The following is a 17040-nucleotide window of genomic DNA, read 5'->3' as shown; positions in this document are numbered from 1 at the left end:
AAAAACTGAGGGACAGAAGCTGAATCAGAATGACTTGCCACAAGCAACATGAGGTAAAAAACAAGTGGTGGCCAGATGAATGTGAAGATGCGTTGAGTGTAGGAAGGGGGGGGGGGGAGGGGGGGGGGAGGAAGGATGGGAAGGTATGACATACATTTATGAAAGAAAAGGACTTGAATATTTATGAGAAAATGAGAAGAACAATGGCTAAAATAATAAGAAATGCCATATGGATAAAGTGGAATGAAAAGTTGGATGAAGCGGATGATGCATTCAATAAAAACATAACATGAGTCTTCTTTATTGAGATGATGAATAGGATAAAGAGCTATGAAGTAAGAGAGCCAATTGTGAAGAGGCATGAAGGTAAACAGCAAACACAAGAGAAAGATGTATCTGAGGAATTGGCAAGGTACTTCAACAATCTGCTGAACACTGAAATACCTACAGAGAGGCTAAGACTATAGCACAATAGGGAAAACAACAGAGGCCATACACCCACCAGAATGTAAGCAGTAAAAGCAGTTAAAGCTCTCATGAAAAACAAGGTGGTAGGTAGTGATGGCATTTGCATTCAGGAAATTAAATGGAGTGATCTGGTGACAGAAGACAGTATGTATAAAATAATAATGGACATCCGGATGAATGGAAATGTACCAAAAGACAAGAAAGAAGCCATCATCACTCCAATACACACGAAAGTTGACAAGATGCTGTACGACTACAGAAGGATCTCACCACTTAACACCAGGTACAAGATACTCTCTAGAATATTGTTAAGTAGGCTGGAAGAGCAGCTTGAGTCAAGAATTGGGAACTATCAGGTTGGCTTTCGAAATGGAAGAAACTGTATCAAACAAATTTTTGGACTCAAAATAATATTTGAACAACATCACAGGAAATATAAAAACACAGTAGTGATTTTCAAGGACTTTACCAAATGTTACGATTCTGTAGGCAAGAACGTATTGTTGAATGGCCTTCATGCCAGAGGCCTGGACACAGTAACACACAAATTAGTATGGAACATTTTCAAATGTGCTTCTGCTAGGATCAGGTACTGAAGGGATCAGAAAGCTTCAAATTATTAAAGACAGAAGTTCATAAAGAAAGTGAGTTGTCACCAATTTTGTTCAATTTATTGCTGAATGAAATGGTCCAATACTGGAGACAAGGGAACAAAACCATGGTTACTGAAGATGTACAAATTGGGTACAAAATAAAATATAACACAATAGTAGAATGCCTAGCCTTTGCCAGTGATATGCATTATTAGATGAGCATGAGAATGAAGAAGACTAAAAAATGGTGCTGGAAAATTTTGCTGTAGTTGCAGCAAAAGCTGACCTCAAAACAGTGTTGACCGAAGTCCTGAACGTAGATACCAACTACAAAATTGAAGGCTAAGTAGTGGAGAATGTGAACTTCTGTTACCTGGGGGACTACATAACAGGAAAGTTACAGAAGAACAAGAGCATAATACACAGGTCCCACATGCTGCAGAAAGTACAGCATGAGGCAAAGACAACCTATGGAAAGAAAAGCCTGTCCAGGAACACCAAACTGAGACATCATACCTAAAAAATAAAAAAAATAACGCAATGGACCTCATGGACATGACTACCTTGGGCATGAGAACCTGTATCCAACTGGAGGAGGAGGAAGAAAAGATCTTGAGAGACATGTGGAGACAAAAAACACCATGTGAAGTATGTATGCATGCTTAAAGACAGAAAGGCAGAGCTATATGAGAGTTTTGAACCAGTTTCAATCATGATACAGAGAAGACTGAGATTTACCAGGCCATCATAAGGATGGAAGACACGCATGTGTGTAAGTGTAAGTGTGTGTGTGTGTGTGTGTGGGGGGGGGTAATCAACTGTGAGGTTATCAGTGGCCTCATGAAAATTAGTAGAAACGAACTGGTTAGAACATGTAAACGCTGTAAAACAAGTCTGAGTTAATTTTACATAAATGTGCACTCATTCTCTCCCAACCACACAGACACTCATCCGCACAATTACACTACGCTCACCTCCTTTAAGACAGCATAAATATTGTCATATATTCTAAAACTATAAATTATGACAATACAAGAGGAAAACTTAAAAGAATTGCACTGGGATATATGGCTAGCTAATCACTTTAAAAAAAAAGGCAACCAGGGGCACATTAAAAGCATTTCTCTAAAATTTTAGAGAACAAGTTAGACATGTCACAGAACCTTAAAAGTCGTATGACATTCATGTCATTATCAGCTGAAACAAAGGGCAAATATATACGTAAATTAGCTGCTGCCTAAAAAGTGGCTTACTGTGATCTGTACACCATACCTCAAGCACCATGAACTGAAGTCTCTCACTGGATCAAGAATCCATGTGTCACAAGACTGTTCCCTATGAAAAGGTGAGTGAGAAGGACCGCATCCTGTGTGTGCGGCTCGAAGGAGCTGTGCCATAGCTGAGGAGTTGAATTTACCACGTGCAGCTAATTGTCTCTTGCTTCAAGCCACTCTTCTTCCCATTTATGTATGACACTGTACCTCAATAGTAAGATGATAGCCTCTAGGCGAATGGTAGAACTACACCTTGTTACTGCAACATGTTTCCTTTGTTGCTACATCTGCTAACTGCATTTAGTTTCCATTAATAATTGTGTGCCCCGGTACCCAGCAAAAAGACACTGCCTTCCCCAGCCTTTTCTGGTGGAGAAGGGTGTTCTGGATATTCTTGGACTACTTTACCTGCTGGGCACAAGTGTTACAGTGAGCGAAAGGCACTCAGTCAATATGAGCAGATGAGAAATTCAGTAGTTGCAACACACCTTATCTGCTCTAGTGTCCTCAAGATCTTGTATAATTCTTGATCAAACACAGTGAATTCTTGAGGTAATCTGATACTGAGGACACAATCAGAGAAAACAGCAGAGCAGTCAAGGGAGTCCCCTTGTTTAAACCCCCCTGTGAATACAACAATATAGTTGTGCAGCCCCTTTAAAATGTTATAAAATACTGTTTTCTTTTAAACAGATGTGGAAGTGGTGCCTCACCTGTATCTCACTAAATCTAAAATTACTCTGGGCCTCTGCAGTAACCAGGCTGGCGGTCTGTTTCAGTCCTGGATTTGGGTTTGTACTTATACTGAGTGAGCCCTGGTCATACTTCACATGGATCCCAAACTGCCTTGTTGCTTGTAACTGATTCAAGGAAAAGTGTTCCATGAGCAACATTATGGTATGATGGTGAATTGAGAATACTAAGGATCTTAAATGCCTGACACACAATGAGGAGTTGCTACCAGATAGTGAGTGGTGGATCCCTAGCCTCAGCACAGAGACTGGGTATAGGGCTGGTCCTGTAAGCTCCCATGTCCAACCTGATCCCTTCAATAGTTAATAGTGCTGTGTATGAGCCATTTTACCCTCTCTACCAGCAACCCCTTTCACAACTGCATCATGCAAGTGGCCTACCCGGTGAAGCCAAAGGGGTCACACCTGCAAATGACAGCCAGAAGATCTCATGCCTCCAGTAGGCTGACAGCTGGGAGCATGAGTGTCACCAGAGATTGCTGGTCCCATGGACTTGCTACCCGTTGTCCCATGGACTTGCTACCCGCTTGTTTCTATCGGCCCACATGGCCAGAAATAGATTCAGCTCTATCCTGGCACTGCTAGGGTATTTAGGCTGGTGCTAAGTTATGCCAGGCCAGTGGATTCCTTCAAGTCCTCTGGACTAGACATAGACTTCAGTAATGGTCCATCAACTAGAAATCTCACTAATGATATCATCAGAATCTCTGACACCATACTATCACCAGTCGCCACACAGCATGGAGCAGTCAGTGACTACCTCGGACGTTGCCAGGAAGTGGTATCTACACCAGAGGCTGCAGTGGACTGTGGTACTGGCCATCGCCAGTTGTAACTTTTCAACTCCAAAGTGAACTCAGGCTTTAACTTTGTCATTTTTTGGGGCTGTGTGCCCAATTACAAACTTGTGCTGATCCAGTGATAACCACAAATTTATCATGGATGGTTCTTGTAAAAACTCACTCCAAGGAGTAAATTTTTATTTATATGTTCTTTAATAAATTTGTTCTGCATTGTTTACCTGGTGTGTATTCCCACTGCACCTCCACCAGTGTGAAACTTATCAGATAGCATCAATGATCTTCCAGTAAGGAGGGATTACTGATCTGTACACTGTTCACCCATAGTGTAGCTGCAATCTCATGGAAGCCCTGCCTGCTCCGCATGACCTGACTCTAAGAAAGTTAAGATATTCAGTGCTTTTTGGGTATTTATGTTTAGGTCCTTTAGGTGTGGTAACGACAACAGTTTTTAATAATAAATGAGGTGCAGAATGATCACCAAGGCTTTAAAATGTAGAAGAGTGTCCCTCATATGCAACTGAGGTAAATTAAAAAATATGGGAACGATGACTGAAATAAACACAAACACACTTATCTGCAGTAAATTTGAACTCTGTCTACACAACCCACTCTGGCAATATCTTCACTCTAATTGTAACTGACAAGTTACTGTTGTAGTGTTAGAGGAGAAACAAAAAACTAGGAAATGGTCCACAGATACAGAGCATTAAACAGGACTCCTTACCATACGTGCTACACCATTTATGGTTATGGCAAAGTGGGTAACACTTGAAACACTTCCTTGAAAATGCCATTCCCCTGGTCAAAACTATCTGACAGAACATCATGTCTCAGTTCCTATGAAAGTGGCTACCTGCTTAGCTGAGTGGTATTGTGTTTACCAACCATGCAGTGGACCCGGGTTCGATTCCCGGCCAGGTCAGAGATTTTCTCCGCTTGTGGATTGGGCGTTGTGTTGCCCTCATCATCTTTTCATCATCACCACTAACATGCAAGTCACCCAATGTGGCATCACCTGAAATAAGACTTGCAACCCAGTGAGTGAACTTTCCTGCCCAACTATGCCACACAATCATTTCATTTTCACTTATGAAAGTGTTTGGATAAGAAGAACTGAATGACTATGGTAAGGCGAAGTTGGAAATCCCACTTGTAGAACTGTCCTACACAACTGGTCCTATAAGTAGTGCCTTGCACCTTAATGATGCCACAAATTATCCCTTTACAATGCCCTTAGAAAAGCCTGCTGGACAGCTATTTCTAGCAGTGTCAGGTTGTCAACAGTGGATTAATACCTCTGGAATCGACACTGAGAGCAGCTAAGAAGTTACCTGGTCTCTAATATCAGACTAGACGATAGTTGACCATTCACTCCAAGGTCTTTCCTACACAAATTGCCAAGGCAGCACTTCTGTAACTACTGTGACATTTTCAGCCTTTTCATAGTTTGAGGACAGCGTGACTAGCATTTTGTTGCAGTTTTACAGTAATCTATTATCTGGAAGCCAAAACCTAATGTTACTGACTGCTGTGTTTTCGGCATCATTTATATTACATTCCAAGTCATTCATGGCGACACTTGTGTCATCTGCAAACCTACCATATTTAGTGACGGATCAAATAAATATATTAAGAAAAGCAATGGATGCAGAATATAACCTTGTGGTATACCCTCCGCCCACTTCACAGCACTCTAGCTAGATTCATATCTATTCCCTGTCTGTGAAATATAAGAATAAATCTAACATTCAAAATATGATGGTGCAGTCAAATATTATATATATCAAATACATAGAGTCAATAATATAGAGCAGAAAAGATCAGACAGACAGAATTATAAGCAACTTACTCTGTTTTCCCGGAGGAGGATAAGCCTTCTCCACTAAGAGCTTCAACTCTTTTTCCTCAAATTTCTTTCTAATTGGGTCTAAAAGCCTATTCATGTATATTTCAACACCTGCTTTTAGGTCTCCTGGATGCACCTCCTCTTTTCGAAAGGCCTCCTCCAGGGAATCATAAGTTGAATAAGTGACATTTCCTCCATGTTCGGCAGCACGCTGCACTGTAAATCCTTAGGAAAGGCAGGAGAAAAATTAATAAATAAATGATACCATACTCTCACATAAAGTCAACACAAAAGAAAACGTAAGTGAGGAAAAATGATACAGTAAATCTGGCATTATTGAGGAGGGAACAGAAGTGGTTTAGGATTGCTGTGTCATGACACAATAAATCTGGCACTCTTGAGGAGGGAACAGAAGTGGTTTAGGGCTGCTGTGTCATAACATTTTTCTACTAGGCTAGTGAGGAAAAAAGACTGGCATCTTATTAAAATCTGGAGGTATTTTGTGGAAGGAAGGGGGTGTCAAGTTGCGAAAAGGGAATTTTTATTGTAAGCTCAACAGTGGTTGGTGGTGAATATGAAGGGACAAAGGAGAGCTAAGCAACATTTAAAACCAATGTGGGCTGGGTTCTGGGCAGGAGAGCAGCAGTTTTTCTGAATTAGTACACATTCTGCTCAATAAGCATCAGATTCTTTGAATGAGGATTAGAACTGTCTCTCCAACATGTCCTTTATAATTGTAATGCTTCTGACAACAAACTATAGAACTTTCTCCCTTCATACTTACCACAGGCCTCTTCTTAATCTCTCCATCTTTCGCCACTCCATTTCTGCACCTCCACTCCATTCCATTCCATTCCTGCTTCTCCACGCAACACTCGCCATGCAGATTAGATATGTTTGTATCTCACTGCCCCCTCGGACATTTTCACGCATTATAAACCCTCTATCCACCTCCACACTGTTTCATTTTATGCTACTGTCATCTCTTCATACTCCTATTAGTCACAGTAGCATTTTAACTGACTCTTCCTTAGGTCTTTGTACAACAACATTACAATAAATGAAAAGCGCTATATTGCTTATACTCTACAGGATTAATTTACTGAATTACCCATTTTATAGATTACAAGGGCATCACCAAACTTTAACTGACTTATGTCGTCAATGAAGTTGCAAAGTTTGTAAACAACAGTGGAAAGGATGTAACTCATTTAAACTGAGCCACATACGTACAGTGAATGTCATCTTTGATAGTGTGGTGGTAATGCAGTTTAAAAGGTAAAAAGTTGTACAATAAATTAATGCAGTATAAAGGGGAGCAAACAGGAAAAACATTGACACTACTAAAAAACTGTGCCTATGTAATAGTTTATATTACATAAACAAACTAAATAAATAAAGCAAAATTAGTACTTGACAAGATTACTTCCAGAGGTATTGAACATGGAAAATAATATAAGAGCCAATTAAAAGAAATTAACAATTGTAACATCTGAATATATGGAGTACAGAGGTAATCATAATAAAATAAAAGGAAATGAATACATACAGGAAAATGGAGGATTATAATGGAACACACAGTGTGGAAAGTGGAAAATGAGAGGACTACATGAAGTTTAGAAGAGAGGAAGTATTAAGCTGTGTTTGGTTATTTAACATTAAATCACAACTGTTGACTAGATGTTTGTTAGTTTCCACAACTACCACATGATTTGAGTTTTTGGTCTTTGTTTGCTAAGTGAAAGACATGTCACTGGCTGGCAGTTGTGGCCATCACTCAGTACTGAGTGAGGGCCACAAAACTACAAGCCACAGTCACACATTCTTCACTTAGCAAACAAAGGCCAAAAACTCAATCAGTTTGAAGGCCTGAAAATCAACAAATGTTTAGCCCGCAGTTCCAATTTAATCTTAAATAACCAAACACAGCTTAATATTTCTACACTTCACATAATGTTTCGATTACTTTCCACACTGTCTGTTCCTCCCTTTATATTTATTTGTTGTTCAACTTTATATCTTTTAAATTGCATACCCACCACATTGTCAAAGGTGGCATGTACTATGTGTTAGAGCCTCAATCTATATGAGTAACTTCTTTCCCAATGTTGAAAAGTGACACATTTTATTTTATGTACAAGTTTTTGGCTGCACTATTTACTTACTTACTTGTAGTGATACAAGACCCTGTCTCGGCGTTTTGCCGTTATGAGTGTACCTGTGAAGATGGTACAATAGGCACAATATTATTCTTTATGTCTATGTTAGTCTACATCTAAATATGGCATCTCATTCTTACATCTTAGCTGGTACGATGTGGCCCTTATGGCATCTCGGAGCGTAAATGTCAGTTGTCTTTTTATTATGGTATGATCACATAATTTATATGTTTACTTTTTGCTTGAGTGACCTTGATATTTTTGACAGCTTTGGCTCAGCAATGCTATCTATCTACAATGGAATGCCAAGTCTGATGATGGCCTTGTAAGCTGAAAACTGGTGAACTAGTAAATTAACCCTGTAGAACATAAACAATATGGTGCTTTTCATGTATTAGTCACACCAGCCTTATATGGCAAGTGTAGCTTCCATTATTCATGGAAGTTCTTTCCCAAGTTATCATATTTTATGTTCATTATGTTTTATGTGTCACTGAACGCATTTTGTTCATAGGGTATTCCATCTAGAAATCTTCATTACTTTTAACTCATCAAGAGATTCATCATTTTTTTAAATAAAAGCCTTCAACTTAAAGTTCCCATATGAACAATCAGATCTTCAAGGCATTATGATCTGACCAATTCATTCAAGCAATGGTGGGATGTACGTGGTGCACCAGAACAAAGTACCCAGTTAATAGGAAGTGGAAAGCAACTTCTAATTAGAGTTATATCAACTGTTAAATCTAGGACAGATATGCACAATCACAGAACATGCCACTTACATTGCTTTTGGTTGAATGTTACTGGATCATCAAGTACAGGTAAAAGAAATTATACAGTGTAAAATAAGTTCATGGAATGAAGTGATAAATTCATCTATCAATCACCCATTTGACTGAATTCTTATAGTGAAATTTTCCTCTTCTTTTTCTATTACCTATACAGAATCTAAGTGTCAAGAATGAGATGTCTACCATCTACACCCAACAAAAATGAAAATATGGAAAGTTAATCTTCACGAATAATCATTTCTTCATGTAAGTACTGACCTTCACCTTCCTTGAACAATGGAAAGAGGACATGTTTAGCAAATGCAAGAACCCCATTGTCTTGGACATTTCCAGGCTCACAAAATGCTTTTTTCAGTTTCTTCTTCACCGCTGCTGGTGAATCCAAAAGATCAATCTTACTGTCTTCTTCAGATGAGGACATCTTACCTCCAGCAAGCCCTGGAACTAAACAATACTTTCTTTCTCCATATCATGATTGTTTGGCAATGCTGCAAGTATTGACAAGTATAATTTATTACAATCTAGTTTTTTCTCCACACAGTTTAACTCCTTACCCATAGGATTCATTATGTGGATTCTCTTAGAATATCCCAACTGGGGCAAGTACTTTTCAGCAAATGTAAAAATTTTACGCTGATCCACACCACCAAATTGCGCATCAACATGCAGATATTCTTCATCTAGTGCTTGAAGTCCTAAGGAAAACAATAATTCTCACATTACACATGACCAGTTTATTAATTTTTTTGCAGCATTTTCTATGCAGATCTAATTTTGGAATGTTAAACAGTTGTGAATAATTCTGTTTAATGAATAACAAAAAATAACTTGGGCAAAACAAAGCAACATCAAGCCAAGGATCACAAATTATTATGCAGATGCTACAACGATCGATCAAAGCAGACCGAACAGCAAGGCTGAAGTTCCTGATAAATAATCAGAGCATTGTTTCAGTGGTTTCAATCTGGGACCACCAGTAGAATGCAGCCACAGGGGAGGAAGACAGGCATATTATAGTAATTGAGTGGGTTAATGGTTTACACTTGGACCAGTGTGAAAGTGATTTCAGTAAGTCTGCCATACACAGTCCAGTCTCAGGCACCACCCATACCGTCAACTTTTTCAATGGCTTCATTTCAATGGCTGCTTCACAGCCTGTGTCATCTGGATCCTTTCCACCAACACCAACTTTTCTGAACTGTGCAGGTGGGAACTCTCCTTGCAATATATCTTATGTTCCTGTAACCCTTCGGGCCTCAATCTTCATTAGTCATTTCCTTACCCATCTCGTCCCTTCCATGTTCCCATTCCAGTAATACACAACTCTCTATTCCACCAATGCAACCACAGTCTTTCCACTTCTCTCCTTTTCTGCTAACCTCCTCCCTCCCTCCAGCCTTCCGTCTCACCTCCCGACTGCACCTAGCTGCCCTACCCTCTCTCCACCTCATCCCTATATGCTCCCACAAGCAGCACTTTACTATCTCCCACCCCTACCCTGCTATCCCTCCCCCTCCCCACCCCAGCCTCTTCCTTACCCCCACCACCCGGTTGCTTCACCCGTCATGTGCTGCTGTTCACAGTCTGACCTCAGTTGTCAGAGACTGTGGTCATGTGTGTGTGAGTTGCATTTGCTTGGGTGTGTATGAGTCTGCTGCCTATTTCTGATGATGGTCTTGTTGGTCTCTGCTATATGGTGAGTAGCAACTATCTTTTTCATAATATTGTTCCACAAAAACAAAGGAAGATTAACATCTAATGTTCCCTCAAATATGAGGTCATTAGAGGGCAAAGTTCCAATTGGACAAGAATATGGAAGGAGCCTGGCCACATCATTTTCATAGGAAACATCCTAGCATTCTCCTCATACATTTTTGTGAAATCTGGATGGCTGGACAAGGATTTGATCCTCATTGAACCCAAAATCTGCATACTGTAAAATAGGCGATGGCTGATGTGAGAAAATCCTATGGCTTAGTTAATAAGAGAGACAACATTAGAATGTGACTTCAAATAAGACCCGAATCTTCATTACAGAAAGTAAGGAAATAGTGAAAATTATGATACATCAATGATGTCTGCATAAAGTAGCATGCAACTAAAAGAGAAAAAGCACTTTTTCCATCCTTCATCTTCTTCTTCTTATTCTCCAGTATAACTGGACTGTAGATTACCTTAGAATAACCTAATTGTAGCTTGTAACAATATTACGAAAAGGAAAGTTGCTACACACCATATACTGGAGATGCTGAGTTGCAGATAGGCACAACAAACAAAAAAGACTGTCAGACAGTGATCTTTCAGCCAACAAGGCCTTTATCGAAAACAGACAACACTCACTCACTCTCACTCTCTCTCTCTCTCTCTCTCTCTCTTTCTCTCTTCTCATGTCAGGGCATGACATGAAGTAGTTGAAACCCTGGTGGGGAACATGACTCAGTTACTCAGTCCTGGGTGGTACTAAGTCAAGAGGGGAATGCTCCTCTGTGGCTGGACAGTGGGACTTTGGGAGGTGGTGGGTGACTGGAGAGAGAAGGCAGAGGAGATTGGTTTTTGTACAAGGTTGGGAGGGTAATTACAGGTTGTAAAGGCTTCAGTGAGGCCCTCGGTATATTTCAAGGGGGACTCGTACTACAGATGTGATGGCCACAGGTTGCTAGGTTGTATGGAAGGGACTTCTTTGTAACGAATGGGTCACAACTGTCGAAGAGGACGTATTGCTGGTGGTTGGTAGGTTGTTAGATTTGATACAGACAGAAGTACTGATGCAGCCATCTTTGAGGTGGGGGTCAACGTCGAGGAAGGTGGCTTGTTGGGTTGGGTAGGACCAGGTGAAGCAAATGGCTGAGTAGGTGTTGAGTTCTGGAGGAGTGTCATTAGGGTGTCCTCTCTGCCACTCCAGATTGTGAAGATGTCATCAGTGAATCTGGCCCAGATCAGGTGTTTGATTTTGGGTGGTTAGGAAGGATTCCTCTGGATGGCCCATGAATATATTGGCACAGGACAGTGCCATGTGGGTGCCATTACCTTGTACCTGTTTGTAGGTGGTGCCTTCAAAGGAGAAGTAATTGTGAGTGTGGATATAGCTCGTCATGATGACCAGAAAGGAGATTGTGGGTTTGGAATCTGTCATGTTTTGGGAGAGTTAGTGTTCAACCCCACCCTCATGAACCATGGACCTTGCCGTTGGTGGGGAGGCTTGCGTGCCTCAGCGATACAGATGGCCGTACTGTAGGTGCAACCACAACGGAGGGGTATCTGTTGAGAGGCCAGACAAACGTGTGGTTCCTGAAGAGGGGCAGCAGCCTTTTCAGTAGTTGCAGGGGCAACAGTCTGGATGATTGACTGATCTGGCCTTGCAACACTAACCAAAACAGCCTTGCTGTGCTGGTACTGCGAACAGCTGAAAGCAAGGGGAAACTACAGCCGTGATTTTTCCCGAGGGCATGCAGCTTTACTGTATAGTTAAATGATGATGGCGACCTCTTGGTTAAAATATTCCGGAGGTAAAATAGCCCCCCATTCGGATCTCCGGGCGGGGACTACTCAAGAGGATGTTGTTATCAGGAGAAAGAAAACTGGCGTTCTATGGATCGGAGCGTGGAATGTCAGATCCCTTAGGTTAGAAAATTTAAAAAGGGAAATGGATAGGTTGAAGTTAGATATAGTGGGAATTAGTGAAGTCCGGTGGCAGGAGGAACAAGACTTTTGGTCGGGTGAATACAGGGTTATAAATACAAAATCAAATAGGGGTAATGCAGGAGTAGGTTTAATAATGAATAAAAAAATAGGAGTGCGGGTAAGCTACTACCAACAGCATAGTGAATGCATTATTGTGGCCAAGATAGACACGAAGCCCATGCCTACTACAGTAGTACAAGTTTATATGCCAACTAGCTCTGCAGATGATGAAGAAATTGATGAAATGTATGATGAGATAAAAGAAATTATTCAGGTAGTGAAGGGAGATGAAAATTTAATAGTCATGGGTGAGTGGAATTCGAGAGTAGGAAAAGGGAGAGAAGGAAACATAGTGGGTGAATATGGATTGGGGGAGAGAAATGAAAGAGGAAGCCGTCTGGTAGAATTTTGCACAGAGCATAACTTAATCATAGCTAACACTTGGTTTAAGAATCATGATAGAAGGTTGTATACATGGAAGAACCCTGGAGATACTAAAAGGTATCAGATAGATTATATAATGGTAAGACAGAGATTTAGGAACCAGGTTTTAAATTGTAAGACATTTCCAGGGGCAGATGTGGACTCTGACCACAATCTATTGGTTATGAACTGTAGATTAAAACTGAAGAATCTGCAAAAAGGTGGGAATTTAAGGAGATGGGACCTGGATAAACTGACTAAACCAGAGGTTGTACAGAGTTTCAGGGAGAGCATAAGGGAACAATTGTCACAAATGGGGGAAAGAAATACAGTAGAAGAAGAATGGGTAGCTCTGAGGGATGAAGTAGTGAAGGCAGCAGAGGATCAAGTAGGTAAAAAGACGAGGGCTAGTAGAAATCCTTGGGTAACAGAAGAAATATTGAATTTAATTGACGAAAGGAGAAAATATAAAAACGCAGTAAATGAAGGAGGCAAAAGGGAATACAAACGTCTCAAAAATGAGATTGACAGAAAATGCAAAATGGCTAAGCAGGGATGGCTAGAGGACAAATGTAAGGATGTAAAGGCTTATCTCACTAGGGGTAAGATAGATACTGCCTACAGGAAAATCAAAGAGACCTTTGGAGAAAAGAGAGCCACTTGTATGAATATCAAGAGCTCAGATGGAAACCCAGTTCTAAGCAAAGAAGGGAAAGCAGAAAGGTGGAAGGAGTATATAGAGGGTCTATACAAGGGCGATGTACTTGAGGACAATATTATGGAAATGAGGATGTAGATGAAGATGAAATGGGAGATACGATACTGCGTGAAGAGTTTGACAGAGCACTGAAAGACCTGAGTTGAAACAAGGCCCCGGGAGTAGACAACATTCCATTGGAACTACTGACGGCCTTGGGAGAGCCGGTCCTGACAAAACTCTACCATCTGGTGAGCAAGATGTATGAGACAGGCGAAATACCCTCAGACTTCAAGAAGAATATAATAATTCCAATCCCAAAGAAAGCAGATGTTGACAGATGTGAAAATTACCGAACTATCAGTTTAATAAGTCACAGCTGCAAAATACTAACGTGAATTCTTTACAGACGAATGGAAAAACTCGTAGAAGCCGATCTTGGCGAAGATCAGTTTGGATTCCGCAGAAATGTTGGAACGTGAGGCAATACTGACCCTACGACTTATCTTAGAAAATAGATTAAGGAAAGGCAAACCTACATTTCTATCATTTGTGGACTTAGAAAAAGCTTTTGACAATGTTGACTGGAATACTCTCATTCAAATTCTAAAGGTGGCAGGGGTAAAATACAGGGAGCGAAAGGCTATTTACAATTTGTACAGAAACCAGATGGCAGTTGTAAGAGTCGAGGGGCATGAAGGGAAGCAGCGGTTGGGAAGGGAGTGAGACAGGGTTGTAGCCTGTCCCCGATATTACTCAATCTGTATATTGAACAAGCAGTAAAGGAAACAAAACAAAAATTTGGAGTAGGTATTAAAGTCCATGGAGAAGAAATAAAAACTTTGAGGTTCGCCGATGACATTGTAATTTTGTCAGACAGCAAAGGACTTGGAAGAGCAGTTGAACGGAATGGACAGTGTCTTGAAAGGAGGATATAAGATGAACATCAACAAAAGCAAAATGAGGATAATGGAATGTAGTCGAATTAAGTCGGGTGATGCTGAGGGAATTAGATTAGGGAATGAGACACTTAAAGCAGTAAAGGAGTTTTGCTATTTGGGGAGCAAAATAACTGATGATGGTCGAAGTTGAGAGGATATAAAATGTAGACTGGCAATGCCAAGGAAAGCGTTTCTGAAGAAGAGAAATTTGTTAACATCGAGTATAGATTTAAGTGTCAGGAAGTCATTTCTGAAAGTATTTGTATGGAGTGTAGCCATGTATGAAAGTAAAACATGGATGATAAATAGTTTGGACAAGAAGAGAATAGAAGCTTCCGAAATGTAGTATTACAGAAGAATGCTGAAGATTAGATGGGTAGATCACATAACTAATGAGGAGGTATTGAATGGAATTGGGGAGAAGAGGAGTTTGTGGCACAACTTGACAAGAAGAAGGGACCAGTTGGTAGGACATGTTCTGAGGCATCAAGGGATCACAAATTTAGCATTGGAGGGCAGTGTGGGGGGTAAAAATCGTAGAGGGAGACCAAGAGATGAATACACTAAGCAGATTCAGAAGGATGTAGGTTGCAGTAAGTACTGGGAGATGAAGAAGCTCGCACAGGATAGAGTAGCATCAAACCAGTCTCAGGACTGAAGATAACAACAACAGTGTTCAATAGTGTTAAGGCCATGGGCATTAAATAGGGATGTCAGTGGAAAGGGAGGTGGCATCAATAGTGATGTGCAGGGCATCATGTGGTAATAGAATAGGGACTGTGGAGAGTTGGTGGAGGAAATGGTTGGTATTTTTTGTGTAAGAGGGTTGGTTGCAGGTAACAGGCTGAAGATGTTGGTCTATAAAAGCAGGGATTCTCTCAGTGGGGGCACAGTAACTGGCCACAATGTGGTGTCCTGGAGGGTTGGGTTTATGGACTTTAAGGAGCAATTAAAAGGTAGGAGTGCGGGGAGTGGTGAGGGCGAGGGGAGAGAGAGAGAGAGAGAGAGAGAGAGAGAGAGAGAGAGAGAGAGAGAGAGAGAGATAGAGAGAGAGAGAGACTCTGAGGAGAGGTTCTTGGCTGTGCCTAAGGATTTGAGGGGAGACTGGAGATCCCACTGGATTCCTGGACTGGGGTCACTGTGGCAGGATTTATAGGTGGACGAATCTGAGAGCTGGCGAAGTCCTTCTGCTAGATAATCGTCGTGATTCAAAACAACAGTGGTGGGGCCTTTCTCGGCAGGTAGGATTATAAGGTCAGGATCAGCTTTTAGGTGGTGGACTGCAGTTCTTTCTGCAAATGTAAGGTTAGTTTGCATGTTGATGAATTTGAGGAACGATGGTGATGCAAGGTACAAGATCAAGAAATTCTGGAAAGTTAACAGGGGAGTGATTTTGGGGCAGTGCAGGTGGATCACGGATGGAAGGAGGAGCGAAGTGAGTCAGGCAGTGTTTAACACTGGTCTTTGGTTGAGTGTGATTGGTAGGGTTGGTGGGGAAAAGTGTTCCCACTGTAAGGATTGGGAGGAGGAGAGAATGTCTTTAAGAAGTCCTGCACGATTGAATTTGGGAGTGGGACAGAAGGTGAGGCCTTTGGAAAGGACTGATACTTCTTGGGGGAGGGGGGGGGGTATGTTTGGTTTCTCAGTTTTGAGTGGTGGTGGGAGTGAGTTTTTGAGGGTGGGGTAAATGTAGTAGGTCTGCAAGACAGGGTTTGTCAGTGTGATGTGGGGGAGGTTTGGAGGCGAATAGTGGTAGTAGGAAGTGAGCAGAGTGGAGAGTTTTTTGAGTTGGCATTGTGCATGTTGCTGTAGTTCCTGGAGGGCAAGAGTTTCAATGTGTGATATGCTTGTATCTATAAAGGCATATCTGTGTGGTCAGTACCTTTCATTAAACTCCCTCCCTTTTTCACTCTAACTATTGGGCAATAAGAATAAAGTGACAGTTTCAAAATTAGAGGTACGTGGTATTCTGAGTGTTTATAACCCTTACATCAGCCACTCTAGTTTGGAGCTTCATTTTTGATTGCTCATGTTATGTCAGACATCTGACTATTTTTTTTATCTTAGGAATTATGAGTTCATAAGCTGTGAGAATAGCAAATAAGGATCTTGAAACCAAATACTGTCTGTGGCAGCATTATCACCAATATAATAATTAAACTCAAATTACAGCTTTCCAGTGTATAATGGAATTGTTTGCAATTTGTCTTGGTCTTGCACATCATAATTCTTGTATTTATTTCCATTTCTAGACCACCTTGGACTAAGTCCTACTGTTTTCAGATCTGAAGGGTCTGGAAACCATCACGTTCTTAATGCAATACTCTAAATCAAATGTGAGACTGAAACTGAAACACTACACTACAAATTTTTAATTTTAGTTTTCCATCAAATAGATAAATACTTACAACTACATTATGTCTATTTTGCAAGTTTCTTTGAAGAACCTATCTTGCTTATGAAAGAAAGTTTATCTACATTCACACAGGCATGCAAAAGTTTGTAAAAAAGTATAAAACATCATTACGTACAAATAAATTTGTTAGGTTTTGCAACTTCCCTTACTACAACTTTGAATTGTAGAGATTCTGTGACTATGCTGAAAAAGT

The 17040-nt window shown here is 40.7% G+C and overlaps 1 protein-coding gene across 5 annotated transcripts in view; it reads right to left on the bottom strand.

Moving 5' to 3' along the window:
• Positions 1-17040, bottom strand: part of LOC126101145 (tyrosine--tRNA ligase, cytoplasmic) — a 113508-nt gene that overhangs the window by 56677 nt on the left and 39791 nt on the right. For all 5 annotated transcript variants that reach the window (XM_049911837.1, XM_049911834.1, XM_049911836.1 and 2 more), the window contains 3 exons: positions 9244-9384; positions 8948-9133; positions 5740-5961 (listed from right to left, as the gene is read on the bottom strand). In XM_049911837.1, the coding sequence (XP_049767794.1) occupies positions 5740-5961; positions 8948-9133; positions 9244-9384 (549 nt within the window). The remainder of the gene's footprint in view (positions 1-5739; positions 5962-8947; positions 9134-9243; positions 9385-17040) is intronic.

Source organism: Schistocerca cancellata, chromosome 9 (assembly GCF_023864275.1).
Source record: "Schistocerca cancellata isolate TAMUIC-IGC-003103 chromosome 9, iqSchCanc2.1, whole genome shotgun sequence".
Classification (NCBI taxonomy): domain Eukaryota; kingdom Metazoa; phylum Arthropoda; class Insecta; order Orthoptera; family Acrididae; genus Schistocerca; species Schistocerca cancellata.
This window is presented reverse-complemented; position numbering and strand designations above follow the sequence as displayed.